The 15,622-nt window shown below is 44.1% G+C and overlaps 1 protein-coding gene across 4 annotated transcripts in view; it reads left to right on the top strand.

Annotated features, from left to right (window-relative positions):
* The window catches only part of csad (cysteine sulfinic acid decarboxylase), a 53,837-nt gene extending 52,037 nt beyond the window's left edge, over nucleotides 1-1,800 (top strand). For 3 of the 4 annotated variants that reach the window (XM_059956153.1, XM_059956151.1, XM_059956154.1), the window contains one exon: nucleotides 1,476-1,800. In XM_059956153.1, coding sequence (XP_059812136.1) covers nucleotides 1,476-1,658 — 183 coding nt within the window. In that variant the 3' untranslated portion in view covers nucleotides 1,659-1,800. The remainder of the gene's footprint in view (nucleotides 1-1,475) is intronic. The other variant, XR_009509003.1, reaches the window with a different exon arrangement.
* The last annotated feature ends 13,822 nt before the right edge of the window (nucleotides 1,801-15,622 follow it).

The raw sequence follows: 15,622 nt of genomic DNA, 5'->3' as shown, positions 1-15,622 counted from the left end.
TCAAAAGGTTGAATTTGAAGGCAGAATACAGCGTTAATGACAGGATTCTTAGCAGTGTGGAGAAACGGAGATCTTGGGGTCAAGTTGCTGTGCAAGTTGGTAGGTTGTTAAGAAGGCCTATGGTGTGTTGGCCTTCATTAGTTGGGGGGATTGAGTTCAAGAGTCATGAGGTAATGTTGCAGCTCTTTTAAAAAGAAAACAACCCTGGTTAGACGGCACTTGGAATACTTTGCTCAGTTCTGGTCACCTCATTATAGGAAGGATGTGGAAGCTTTTCAGAGTGTGCAGAGAGATTTATCAGAATGCTGCCTGGATTAGAGACTGTGACTTATAAGGATAGGTTGAGCAAGTTTAAGCTTTTCTCTTTGGAGTGAAGAAGGTTGAGAAGTGACTTGATAAAGATGTACAAGATGATAAGTGGCAAGGATTGAGTGGACAGCTTGAGACTTTTCCCCCAGGGCTTGTATAATGGTGCATAGTTTTAAGGTGATTAGAGGAAAGTATAGCAGGGATTTTATTTACCAAGAGAGTTCTGGGTGCATGGAATGGCCTACCAGGGGTGGTGGTAGAGCCAGATATATTGGAGGCATTTAAGAAACTCTCACATTGGAACATGGATAATGGAAAAATCAGAGGACTTCGTAGGAGGGAAGAGTCTTAGAGTAGATCTTAGTGATTTTAGAGTAGGTTAAAAGATCAACACAACATTGTGAGCTGAAGGGCCTGTACAGTACTGTAATATTATATGTCCTAATTCCCTGACAATGAAACCAGCCTACTGGATTACCAGATCTCTAACACAGTAGCACTACCTTCTGTACTACTGCAAAACTTTTTGCCCAAATGTGACTAACTGGGAACAGTAGAAGTTGAAATAGACCATGGGCTGGAAAATAAAAGGGAGGGAATTTTTGCTGCACCACAGAGAGCCTTGGCCAGACCTAGATTTTGCATACAGTTTTGGGCATCTCATCTTGGAAAGTGTATCAGCCCAGAAAGAAGTTGCAGTACAGACCCCACCAGAATATTACCAGGGCGCCAAGAGTTGAATCATGAGAGAAGCGCAAAGTAGGCTTGTATTATGTGGAATAGACTTCTTGGAGGGCTGATGTGATGGAGAATGTAATGGTTTTGAAAAAAATCAATAGGGTAGCTAGCAAAACTTTACTCCGGTATGGAAGATTAAGTCAAGGGCACATGTTCTATGAATTGAAGGCAGGCCATTTAGGAGAGGAAGGGAAAATACTTCACATACTCCAGTACAAGTGTTGACCTTGTGTGGTTGGTTAAAGTATGGCTCACACTGTATACTGTCTACAATGATAAAATCTGCTGCTGCCAAGTATTGTGAAGTGAGTTGGGGGAAGGTAGTGTCTGCAATTGGAGTATACCTTTTATAAAGGGAAATAACAAAATATGGTTGTGTTCTGTTATCTATTCTGGTTACTGACCGACCATTTCTCACTTGCTTTTAGGTGGCTCCATTCATAAAGGAACAGATGGTTAAGCAAGGCACCATGATGGTCGGTTACCAGCCACATGGAAGCAATGTAAACTTCTTCAGGCAGGTCCTGGTCAGCCCACGAGTTAGCCTGGATGACCTGGACTTCTTCATGAATGAAATTGAGCGGCTGGGAAGTGACTTCCAGCCACAATGATGCTTTCCCATTCATTGTCTGAAGACTAGTCCAGAAGTTCAGATTGAATTTAAGTGACCTACTCTACCTGCTTGTTTATTTTTGAAACACTTGATTAGGCTGTTGAGTTTGAAAAATGTTACATTTTTGAAGGGCTTTTGCTAAATAAAGACTTAAGAGAGTTGAAGATTGGTTCTAAGATTTGGCTGTGTTATAAAAGATTTCACTGAATTGTGAGCCTAGAGCCAACATCTACCCCTCTTTATCTTGCTTAGATACAACAGATGAGTGTTCTGTTTTCCATAGCAAAAGGGACTCTTGAATCTGCTGCTGATGTGTACTGTCTGCTTTATTCTCTGCTGTACCAGCCCCTTTGGAAGTGTGCATGAAGGCATCTTTGGAGCTAAGAGGTGACTACTAGCACTTTAGTCTGCGGAAAGAAGTGGGGAACAGGCTTGCTTCAAGCAAAAACATTTTCTTTTGATGCTTTTTTTTTAGGATCATCCCTCTTTTCATAGTGCTCTCCAGCCCCCTGTAGTGTCCACTAGTGAGTCAGCACTTGCCATGTTCTATCTCTCGAGGAACCCCAGGGAATGTGTGCATTTCTCAGGGGCAGGCAGTGGGCTTGGGCAGACTGCCTCATGGCCTATTGTCTGGAGCTATGCATGGTCACATTGAATGGGAAGATTCCCTGACCACAGGGAATCAACTTGCCCATAGAAAACAGAAGGTGGCAGTAGATGGTATGTATTCTGCCTGGAGGTCAGCGACCAGTGGTGCTCCGAAGGAATCCGTTCTGGGCCCCTGCCCTTTGTGATTTTTATAAATGACTTGGATGAGGAAGTGGAAAGGTAGGTTAGTAAATTTGCAGATGACACAAAGATAGATGGTATTGTGGATCGTGGAGAAGGTTGTCTTGGGTTACAATGAGACATTGACAGGATGCAGTGTTGGGCTGAGAAATGGCAGGTGGAGTTCAGCCTGGAGAAGTGTGAAGTGATTCACTTTGGAAGGTTGAATTTGAAGGAAGAATACAGAGTTAATAGCAGGATTCTTAACAGTGCGGGTGAACAGAAGGATCTTGGGGACCATGTTCAAAGATCCCTTAAAGTTGCTGAGCAAGCTGATAGTTGTTAGGAAAGTATTATGGTGTGTTGGCTTCATTAGTCGGGGATTGAGTTCAAGAGCCACGGGATAATATTGTAGACCACACTTAGAATATTGTGTTCTATTGTGGTCATAGGAAGGAAGGATGTGGAAGCTTTAGAGAGGGTGCTGATGAGATTTACCAGAATGCTGCCTGGATTAGAGAGTATGTCTATAGGTTGAGCAGGCTGGGGCTTTATTATTTGGAGCAAAGGAGGACGAGAAGTGACTTGAAAGAGACGTACAAGATGATCAGAGGCACAGATCAAGCGGATAGCCAGAGACTTTTTCCCAGGGCAGAATGGCTAATACAAGGGGGCATAATTTTAAGATGATTGGAGGAAAGCAGAGGTGGGATGTCAGAGTGAAACACACTGCCAAGGGTGGTGGTACAGGCAGATACATTAAGGACATTGAAGAGACTCTTAAATAGGCACATGGATGATAGAGAAATGGAGGGCTGTGTAGGAGAGATTGATCTTGGGTTAGGTTAAAGCATTGTGACAACACGGAGGGCTGAGGGGCCTGTATTGTGCTGTAGTTTGCCGTGTCCACATCCCCTGCTTCTGCACAAAGATCAGGAGGAGGTGAGGCTGAGGTGTGGCCAGAACTTCAGGAGTAGCCCACTTAATTATGCAAATAGATTGCATGCTCTCATATTTGCACGTGTAACGGGCTCAGCTAAGCTGCCAAGGTCCGAGGAAGTCTGGGAGTGTGAACCAGGTTAAAGTGTGTAGCGAGGACTGCTGTGCAGCCCTCTACCCATTTTCTTCCAACAGGCAACTCCGGTTATCATGGGTTCAGCAATGGGGATTGACGGAGTTTTCCTGTCTTGAAAATGGAAACACAGAATTCCTGTACAGTTTGGATATCCTCACCCCAGTGCGTGCTTTCTCCACCAGTGATCTTCTGCAGTCAGCCACCAAATTCTTAAGCATTCTTAAGAGTTGTTTATTCTTTAGTCCACCCCCCACCTGGTAGTGCCTAGAGAAGACTTGATGTGTAGGGTGTCCAAGTCAACTGGGATCAGCAGAAACTAGATCAATAACCTACAACCTGACGTGGAAAGGATATCTGGTCAGTGACACTACAATTCTTTTCTCAAAGGGCTAGGTAACAATACCAGTGATGGAAAGCTTTGTTCCAAGTTTTTATTTGATTGGTTTTGGCATTGACCTCTGCACGCTACAAATAAGTGTTCCTACAAGAGGTCACTTAACTTTTCCAGCATTTTCTTGCCATGGGAGTGTGTGATGTGGCAGGGTACACAAAGTTTTCATCTGCTTTAAGAGTTATTTTTGTAAATAATCAGGACAGAACTCTTCCTGCCCTGAGAGTGTGGAGGGATTGTTACATATATTTACAGTATGTACACTTTCTGCAGAGTAGACACAAAACTAAAACAAGACCATCTTGTCCAAGGACACACTCCAATTCCTGTAGCACCCACACATCCTGGACACCCATGGACCCCATGTTCTCCCTCTCCAGGGATGTTTGAGCAGAACCCTCTGGCTCACTGCCTGGAACTGAGAGTGATCACCTTGCCCGGGCGCAGGAGCAGACTGACAAGGAGATTGCTTCGACTGACCTGCCCCTTCTACACCATCTCCAAAGATCAGAAATGGAGGGCTGAAGTGTAGCCAGAACCTGAGGAACAGTCTCTTCAAATACTCACAGTTGGTGTAACATCCCACACTCCATATATGCATGATACACCATCTCCTCCAGTCTGAAAAAGTGACAGACAGCTGATGAGTCTGTGAATCTGCCTCAAAAAACTTGTTGAACGGCACCACTAGATAGAGTGGACATGGAGAGGATGTTTCCTATAGTGAGAGGGTCCAGGATCAGAGGGCATAGCCTCAGAATACAAGGATATTCCTTTAGTACAGAGATTAAGTAAAATTTATTTACCCAGTGAGTGGTGAATCTGTGAAATTTGTTGCCACAGACGGCTGTGGAAGCCAAGTCATTGGGTATACAGTATTTAAAACAAGTTCTTGATCAGTACGTGCTTCAAATGTTACACGGAGAAGGCAGGAGAATTGGATTGAGGGGTAATAAATTAGCCATGATTGAAAAGCAGATCAGACTTGGGGCCAAATGGCCTAATTCTGCTTCTATGTTTTATGGTCTCTATGAGGCAACCTCTGTTGCAGACACCCAATGTAAAGGGGGAGGAATCCCATAGAGTGATCTCCACTGAGGACCCCTCTTACTGCCGATTGATAGAATGGACCACCATGGAAATATCTGAGTGGCAGACAAGGCTGGGAAAGTGGAGAGTGTGCAGGAGCAATCTGTACAAGATCTGCCTCTGTACATCATGGAATGGTACAGAGGGTATCTCGGATACAGCTTTGTGCTGTGTGGAGCCAATTCCTAAGAAAGCTTGTGTTATCATTGCCAGGATAATTCCATTCAGCCAAGGGATAGGATGACGGGGGTTGGCAGCTCCCACAGAACAGCCGCTGAGCTGTCTCCTCCTGAAGGCAGTGTCCCTGCTGGTGGTAAAAATCTATGAAAGCACCTTGGTTTCCTCAGTTGCATAAGTCTAGGGAAGACCATCTCCGGCCCTGCCAAATGAATGAGATTGAGGTGCACTTGATCCCACCCCAAACCTCAGTTTGTGTGGATGCCGCCTCATTTGCTACCCTGTTACAAATTAGTGCCACAAAATAACAGACAGTACGCTGCATACGATTAAAGGAATTACCGTATATTTATGAATCTTAATTAAAGGGTTAATAAAGAATAACAAAAAGAAAATGGCCCATTCTAATGAAACAGTCAAATGTGCACAAGTTTGAGCTCATCTTGAACTTCTCTGTCACTCACACGCTGGGCCCTCAGTCAACGTGAAAACACGCACCACCTTCCAATCGTTCACAATCCATCTCAAACAAACCGGTCAACCTCCGGATCGGATGCTACGACCGATTCTCCCCAGCGCCTTTTCTCTTCATCTCGCCCTGAACAAAAAACCCCAAGACCAACCTTATTGTCCCTCGCCAAGAAAACCTCCCGCTAATTGGATGGCACACATTCCACAACACCCCTTATCTTCAACAATAACCCAAACAGGCTAAAAGCAGAACAGACTGCTCTTACAGAGCTGCTCAATGAAATACCTACAGCATAACTGTAAAGATGTGAACCAGGGCATTACATCTACATCACCAGTGCACACCACCGGGGAGGGTGCTCGGTGTACAGGGATAACTGCGGGGTCCTGACGTAGAGAATCACCACCTGTCTACAGGCACACACCAGTGACTGTCTGTTTTCACCAATCTGGAGATTCAGGGCTGCAGCAGAGGCCTTGTGTTTTCTGTGGCCACAGAAGAAAAGGCCCCTCCATGTATCACTGTATGGAGCCAGCAAGACCGGCCTCTCAAAAAAAGGTGATTCTCTCCAGATCAGTGACGGAGGAGTCGTTGCTAGCCAGCAGCCCCATGAGCCACTCTCAGTCTCCCTGCCATTTTATCAATGTGTAGAAGAAGGGTGAGGTCAGTCCAAACCCTTCAGCATGTAGCCTCTGGATCACTCAAGTTGCAGGTCCCTCAGTGCACCCTTCTCCCAGTTCAAGTGCCATGAGAACAGGTCCTCGGCGGTTTGACCTAGGCGAGAGACCAAGTCAAGTAACTCGGTCTTGAGCCACTTTATCATGAAATTCCACCCTCTTCACGACCCACTCACTTATTCATGACAGAGAATGTGCTTGTTAACCTAGCCCACATCCCATCACAGCTGTATGGAGAGGAAGCCCTCCCATTCCCTTCTCCGGGTGTTCTGGAAGCAACAGAACGAATCCTGGAATCAGCTGGCCTCCAGCTAGCAGTTGTTAAAGTGCTAGTATAAACAAGCTCTGTCGCACAACACCAGTCATATGGAGACAGATGAGACACAGGAGACATACACCTCTCCCGCACTGGTTTCAGTTTCCTTCAGGAATCTCATCGCCTCTCTCCCGTTCCTGAGGACGGAGAGATGGTGAACCTGTGGGAGATCCCCTATTGCTGTTGATAATGAGTTTGGTCCAGGAGCAGGAGGACAAGATTCCCCTGACCAACCCAACCTGCTCTGCACCCCATGATCAAAGCTGAGTATGGGGTTGAGGAGCACCCCCTTAAAATACTCACAGGGGGTGCAACCTCCCAGTCATGAAACACTGACTACTCCAGGTTGCATAAACCAACCTTAAAAAAAATCTGTTACACTCCTCTGGGCAACACTCTCCACCCCATGTCCCTGTGTAGTGAGACCTCCACTGGCGACGTGAACAAATTTCTGAATTGCACCAAAGAATGCAATTTTATTTAAACAATTTTTAGTTGAATATCAACTGCATCTATAGCCTCATTTGTATAAAATTGAAGCCCTCTCTTCACTAATGGTTTAGTAAACACAGAGCATGGAACAGCATAGCACAGAAATAGACCCTTCGGCCCACAATGTTGTACCAAGCCAAATAAATTAATAATGAATACCCAACCAAACTAATCCCTTCTGCCTACACAATATCCATATCCTTCCATTTTCCTCACACTGTTGTGCCTATCTAAATGTATGAAAAGTCTCTAATGTTCCTGCCTCTACCACCACCCCAGGCAGTGCATTCTAGACTCCCAACAGTCTCTGTGTATTTAAAAAAAACTTGCCCCTCACATCTCCTTTGAAATTACCCCTTCACCTTAAATCATGCCCTTGGTTTTAGACATTTGAACCATGGGGAAAAAGATACTGTCTGTCTACTCCAGCTATGCCTCTCATAATCTTATAAACCTCCATGAGATCTCCCTTCAGCGTCCCCCGCTCCAGAAAAAACAACCCAAGTTTGTCCAGCCTCTCATCATAACCCATGCCTTCTAATCCAGGCAGCATCCCCGCCCATATCTGCAATTGATTCATATCCCACTGTCTTCTTCGTCTGTCTTCTACGCTGTCCACAACACCACCAATCTTTGTATCATCTGCAAACATGCTAACCCACCAGTCTATATTTTCATCCAGGTCATTTATATATATCACAAACAGCAGAGGTCCCAGTACAGATCCCTGTGGAACTCCACTAATCACAGACCTCCAGCGAGAATAAATCCCTTCAATCACCACCCTCTGCCTTCTATGGGCAAGCCAGTTCTGAATCCAAAAAGCCAATTCACCATGGATCCCATGCATCTTAATCTTTTGGATGAGCCTCCCATGAGAATCCTTGTCAAACACCTCACTAAAATTCTTGTAGACAACATCCACAGCTCTACCTTCATCAACCACCCTTGTCAAAATCTCAATGAAGTTAGTAAGATAAGGCTTGCCCTGCACAAAGCCAATTTGCTCTCCATAATTAGGCCATGGTTTTCCAAATGCTCATCAATCCTATCCCTAAAAATTCTGTCCATTAACTTTCCTACCACTGACATGAGACTTGCCAGTCTATAGATTCTATGATTATCCCTGGGTCCCTTCTTGAACAATGGAGCATTAGCTACTTCTCAATCCTCCGGGACTTCTGTGGCTAGAGAGGACACAAATTGGTCAGGTTCCAGCAATCTCATCACTTGACTCTCTCAATAATCTGAGGTCTATTCCATCAGACTCTGGGGACTTATTCACCTTGGTGATCTTTAAGAGACCCAACACTATCTCCTCCTGTATTTTGAAATGCCCTCGCATATCAATATACTCAGTGCTGATCTCTCTATTCTCCAAGTCTCCTTGGTAACTACTGATGTAAGGTACTCATTAAGGACCTCATCCACATCCTCTACATCCAAGCAAATGTTCCCCTCCCCCTTTATTCTTGAGTGGTCCAGAGCTCTCCTTAGTTACCCTCTTGCTCTTGATGTATGTAAAGAATGCTGTTACAAGAATCACCCCTTGTAATAATGATCAGTGAGGCACAGATAATCTGTAGTTACCAACAAGTAACTTTTATTGTTTCAACTATAAGCATGTGGGTTCATGAATTGTCTCTGTGTACGCCATACTAGAACCCCTGACACTCCATGAACAGTCAATGAAGAGAAAAGGTATTACCCCAGAAAGGAGTCTATGCTGGCCAGGCGTTCCTCGTGGGCCCGAATTCCACGTGTCCGTGGAGTCCTCCTGGCATTTGACTGCTGGAGAGTTATCACCCCGCATACTTGGAGCTCCTGAATCTTATACTGTTCCTCATCAATTGAACTGTTGGATCTCCGTCCCATTGTCTCAAGGTCACCTGAACTACCTGGGTCACCTTCTTACTGGTCATTGTATACGACTACAGCCGACATTGTTTCATGGTTCTGCCCACCCCAGCCTTGTGTATTTGTGCCTTTACACCGACTGTTCCAAACCAATTAAATGGGGCAACCCAGACAGAGTCTAACGCGATTAGATTGTTTCATTGGTAGGTCTGGCATTTTACATAACAAGTAGCTACTCCACTGAGAACGGTCTCAGGTTTATTGCTCTGATTAGATTGTCTCTGAGTCAAGAATCAGTTCAGAGTCCATGCTCTTAACAAATAGCTACGTGTTTGGGAATGGTCTCAGGTTTAGCAGATCAATATCTGAAGCTTCCTGTGTCCACATTCAGTTGCTGATTAGATTATCCCAGAGCATGAATCAGTTTATAGTCCACAAAATGGGGTGAAATAAAGACAACTGGCCTGTCTGCTTCCCCTGCCCTTGCTCAAACTGCAGTTTCTTCTGGCCAACATCTCCCTCCTCTTGATCCAAAGATATTTATCTAAGGATCATTATCCTCCTCTCATTCAGTTGACTGCCCATTGGACTGCCATGGAACCCCAGTAGGTGTGCAACACTTATATTCTATAAAAAATAGTAACATTTACTAACTAAATTCACCCACTTTTACACGGACAATCATCTCTGCTATTTCATGAAAATATTATCATCGATTTTTTCCCCATTATTTCAGCCTTATTCAACATTATTTCAACATTATTCTCTTCATGTTGAATTAAACCTGTGACACACAAAGGTAATATTTGCTCTTATTTCCAGTTTAAATTTTACATTATTTTAAGTCCATATTTTTGTTTTTGTTTTTCTAGATCACCCAAACTGGACTCCCAATTGTCCTTGGACTCAAAATGTCCATTTTTCCCCACCAAATTTTGTTTCGGGATAGGAGTGGCAAGCACTGGCTTATCTTCCTTTTCCTTTGATTTTTTGACAAAACTTCCCTGATTCTCAGGATGAGAGGACTGAAAATCACCCCTATCTCTCTATTCTCCAAGTCTCCTTGGTAAATACTGTTGCCAAGTACTCGTTAAGAACCTCATCCACATCCTCTACATGCAAGTAAATGTCCCCCCCCCTCTTTATTCTTGAGTGGTCCAGATCTCTCAACCTCTTGCTTTTGATGTATGTAAAGAATGCCTTGTGGTTTTCTTTAATCCTACTTGCCAAAGACTTTTCATGGCCCCTCTTGGCTTTTCTAATTCCATTTTTGAGTCTTTAACTGGCTTCTTCATGATTCTCAAGGGCTCTGTTTCAGTTGATTTATTTTCAGTCAATCCTTTTACTGTGACCCAGTGTGGTGTTCCCATTTCCCTGAAGTCAGTGACAATTTGCTCAGCTCGTACTACTGTGTGCAAGTGTTTTTTACTGTGCAGATCGTTCACTGCACAAAAGAACACATCCAAACATAGGTACTGTGTACAAGGTGTATAGCAGTGATAGCCATGTTGGGGGCATGGGTCTTGTTACTTTTATGTGGAACAAGAAGCATAATGGAGCAGTAGCATTAAACATTGTTACCGAGTCACATTAGCCACTATACACACTGGGTGACTTACTTTACCAACAGAGCCTCCCACGAGTAGGAGGCCCAATCGATTCACTGCATGATCAATCAGCCGCATGCACACTTGCCAAATTCTTGCAATTGATACGACACAGTTCAGGTCTTTTATGTGATTGATCTGATAAAATTTAAAAAATAGAGTTCTGAGCAATGTCACCAATAATTTCCATATTACTAATTGTGGATTTCTACTTGGGCCATGGATTTTGACAGTCTTTACCTTATTCTGTCATTGATCTCCATAACATTTTAAAAATTTTTTGAAGCTTTCCATAACAGTTAATTCTGTGGGAGAGCATGCAGTGAAGAAAATGTCTCAATGCTCAGTATTTCTTGATTTGGATAATGAGCTCTATTTAAGTTAGATTTCTGTGCATTGTGTAGACTGGTTTCCAGTGGGCCATTACAGATTAGATTTTAATGCCGTATCGATATGGCCAAGCGACACACACAAAATGCTGGAGGAACTCAGCAGACCAGGCAGCATCTGTGGAAAAGAGTACAGTCGACGTTTCGGATTGAGATCTTTCAGCAGATTTTCTCTTGTTTTTGATATGGCCAAATGGAGTTGGTGTTATCCAGTGTATTGTTCTTCCTGTGCAATTAGTTTATAAATGCACCTCTGTCAAATTCTTGTGCTTGTGGCATTTTATTTTTGTTCTCTCAACCACTATAAAACTAATCTAATATTGATTAGCACCTCTTCAGAGTGAAAGGTTTATGGGGTGGAATTTGTTAGGTATGTCCAGAAAAGATTAACGACACAATATGTAGACAGGCCAACAGGAGGAGAGGCCATTCTGGATCTAGTGCTAGGTAATGAACCAGGTCAGGTATCAGATCTCTTAGTCAGTGAGCATTTCAGAGACAGTGACCACAACTCTCTGACTTTTGCCGTAAGTTTGGACAGGAGTAAGAACAGGAGTATGGAAAAGTATTTAACTGGGGGAGAGGGAGATGTGATGTTATGAGGCAGGAAATTAGGAGTGTAGTTTGGGAATGAATGTGCTCTGGGAAATCCTCAATGGAAATGTGGTGGTTGTGGAGGGAGTACTTGTATGGGGTTCAGATTAGGTCTGTCCCATTGAGGCAGGGTAAGGATGGTACAGTGAAGGAACCATGGCTGACAAGAGACGTGGAACATCTAGTCAAGAGAAAGAAAGAAGTTTGTTTAAGGTTTAGGAAGCAAGGATCATACAGGCTTCTAGAGAGTTACAAGATAGCCAAGAAGGAGCTTAAGAATAGACTTAGTAGAGCAGGAAGGGAGCACAGGAAGGATTCAAGAAAACCCCAAGGTGTTCTACACCTATGTGAAGAGCAGGAGGATGACTAGAGTGAGGGTTGGACATATCAGGGACAGAAGAGGAGTCAGAGGAGTTAGGGGATGTCCTTAATGAATACTTTGCTTCAGTATTTACCAGTGTGAGGGATCTTGATGAATGCGAGGACAGTGTAAAATAGGCTGATAAGCTAGAACACATCAACGTTAAGAAAGAGGATGTGCTGGAGAATTTGACAGACATTAGGATAGGCAAGTCCCCAGAGCTGGGCTAGATATATCCCAGGTTACTCCAAGAACTGAAGGAAGGAATTGCTGTGGACATGAAAGGCCCTATGGTATGCTGCCTTCCAGATGCCAGGGTCAGGGACTTCTCAGATCAGGTTCACAGCATTGCAAACGGGGAAAGGGAGCAGCCAGAAGTTGTGGTAGTTATTGGTATCAGTGATATAGGTAGGAAAGGGGATGAGGCCCTGAAGAGAGTCTATAAGGAGCTAGGTAGGAATCTGTAAAGCAAGACCCCAAGTGTAGTAATTTCTGGATTGCTGCCTATGCTAAGCACTGGTGAGGGTAAGAACAGGATGATCTGGCAGATGAGTGTGTGGCTGAGGAATTGGTGCAGGGGGCAGGGCTTCAGATTTGTGGATCATTGGGATCTCTTCTGGGGAAGGTATGATCTGTACAAAAAGGATGGGTTCACCAGTACTTGAGAGAGGACCAAGACCCTTGCAGGCAGGTTTGCTATGGCTGTTGGAGAGTGTTCAAACTAGTTTGTCAGGGGAATGGTCAGAGGATAGAGCAGTTGTTGCAACAGTAGACGCAGTGTGTAAGGAGACTGAGGATTGATAGGCAGTTAATAGGACATGACTGCAGTCAATAGGATGGGTTGAAGTGTGTCTATTTTAAACAAGAGGTATCAGGAACAAGGGTAATTAACTGAGAGGGTTTAACAGTACTCGGAACTACTACATAGAGGGTTAGTACCTGGAAATACGATGTTACGGCCATTATGAAGACTTGGCTGTCATAAGGACAGGAATAGCGGCTGGGATTTAGATGTTTCAAAGGAGAAATGGAGGGAGGTAAAAGAGATGGGCAATTGGCATTGCTAATCAGGGATAGTAACACAATTTCAGGAAGGGAGGATGTTGTGGAGGAATTGTCTACAGATCAGCTGTCAGATCTCTTGGTGGGTGAGCATTTCAAAGATCGTCGCTAAAACTCCAAAACATAAAACTAATTGAAAGGAAAAGAAGGGAGCCAGGAATGCCAGTATAATGTCATTTTTACTTTAAGCAAGGCATGCATGTAAGACGTGGTAGCATCATGACATATGTGATTCACTTATTTTTACATATAACCTGTAATGAATTATTTAAATGAAACAGTATATTCACAATATTCAAATATTACAGAAATACTAAATACACAACACTTTCCATTCCAGTTCTAGATGTATGTGTATGAATTCTTTTGAGGCTGGGTGTCTGCTAGTTACCATGTGGGTTAGACAGAATAAGAACTTGGTGTAATGGCAAATAGATGTGAGACAATTGAGGACCAGGCTTTGCACACTCGCCTTTACTTGTCTGTTTACACTCTAACCAAGCACAAGCTATTTTGTCCACACTTCTTCAATCTCCCTCTGCTTCCTTTGCCCCTTGATTTTCCTTCCTTCTCCTCCCCCAACCCCTCCATCTTCTTGTGCAGCTGCCCTCTCCCCCTTGTATGCGGCTATCCCTGACTTCTGATTGCCCTTCCTCTTTCCTCCTCCCTGCCCCCAGCATCTGTTCCATGTCAAGCCTTCAGTCTAACCAAGCCTGCACCACATCTCCCCTGGGAAGGCAAAGAAAGGAAGGATGCACACAGTAAATGGTATGGTCCGAAGGAGTGTTGATGTACTGAGGGACCTCTTGAAGACTCTCGAACAGTGTCCCAGTACATTAAAGTGGAACTCTTGATCCCACAATCTACCTTGTTATTGACCTTGCTACATTGCACTTTACCTTTTCTGTAAATGTAACATTTCATTCTGCATCCTGTTATTGTTTTCCCTAGAACTAACTCCATGCACTGATCTGACAAAGTGATCTATATAGGTGGCATGCAAACCAAAGTTTTGGACATGTGACAATAACAAAGCAGCTACAAGTCCATAGATACATGGAGGTGACGGCACAGGTAGAGAGAGTGATGAGAAGGCGTATGGGGTGCAGAGAATATAGGAAATGGGATGTCACATGACAACTTTGAGACCACTCATTAGGCTGCAGCTGGAGTTCTGTGCGCAGTTTTGGTCACTGCACAATAGGAAGATGTGACTGCACTGGAGAGGGTGCAGAGGAGATTCACCAGGCCTTTACCTGGAATTAAATGTCTCACTTCTGAGGAGGACTGGATTGGCTGGGTTTATTTTCCTTGGAGTGGAGAAGGATGTGGGGGGACTTTAAAGTTCAATGTTCAAAGTAAATTTTATTATCAAAGCACATACAGTACATGTCACCAAGTACAACCCTGAAATTCGTTTTCCTGCGGGCATACTCAGCAAATCTATAGATCAGTGACTGTAAACAGGATCAATGAAAGATCAACCAGAGTGCAGAAGACAGGAAAGCAAGTACAGTATTTAAAAAATAGCAATAAATAATGAGAACATGAAATAACATGATAGAGAGTTCTTAAAGAGAGATCTTTGGCTGTGGGAACATCTAAATGAATGGGCAAGTGAGTGTGGTTACCCCACTTGTTCAGGAGCCTGATAGTTGAGGGGTAGTAACTGTTCTTGAAACTGGTGGTGTGAGTCCTGAGGCTCTTGTACCTTCTACCTGATGGCAGCAGCGAGGAGAGAGGGTGCCTAGGTAGTTCAAAGGTTCAAAGGTCAAATTTAATGTCAGAGAAATGCATACAATATACATCTTGAAATGTTTTTTCTTGGCAAATATCCACGAAAACAGAGGAGTGCCCCAAAGAATGAATGGCAGTTAAACTTGAGAACCCCAAAGTCCCCCCAGCTCCCCCCTCCCATGTGTAAGCGACGGTGAGCAACAATCCTCCTCCCCTGCCAGCAAAACAATAAGTACACCCCCTACCAAGCACAAGCATGTGCTAAGTGATAGCAAAGACACAGACCTTTCAGTTACCCCAAAGGCTTCACATTTCATCCGACATTCGACAAATCACAGGTTCTCTCTCTCCTTGGCAAGGGAAAGGGAGGTGTCCCCCATTTTCACAGTGAGCGGGAGACATAACAACAACCCACTGGTTTACAATGTTAAAAGTCTGTTTCATCGCTTTTTTCTAAGATTGCAAAGACCTCGGGTCATTGGGCCCACAGCGAAAGATTTTCCGGCCTCCCTGAGGATACACGGGTCTCCTGCCGTGACACCGACCCTCGATCCGCCCGTCTCCAGAGCCCTGAGATCCCAGGCTTCTGAACACGATCGAGACTCTCAGGCTGAACCCTTAGCATGTCGAATAGCGACCAGTCATGGAACCCTGAGAACAGGTCCCATTCCCGCAAAGAACTGAAGCCTGTGTATAACTCCAGATCAGGGTCTTCAAAAAAACCCTGAAAGGGTAAGATTAGAGATATTAAAGGAGGAAATAGAGCTGTTTGCGAAGATGCAAGCAAAGGGGTCACTGTTAGGCACCATTATCCCTCCTTTGATGGATATTTGATGACAGATGCTGCTCTCTTATGACGGTGTTTCATGTAGATGTGCTCTATGTGCGGAGGGATTTA

Source organism: Hypanus sabinus, chromosome X1 (assembly GCF_030144855.1).
Source record: "Hypanus sabinus isolate sHypSab1 chromosome X1, sHypSab1.hap1, whole genome shotgun sequence".
NCBI lineage: Eukaryota > Metazoa > Chordata > Chondrichthyes > Myliobatiformes > Dasyatidae > Hypanus > Hypanus sabinus.
This window is presented reverse-complemented; position numbering and strand designations above follow the sequence as displayed.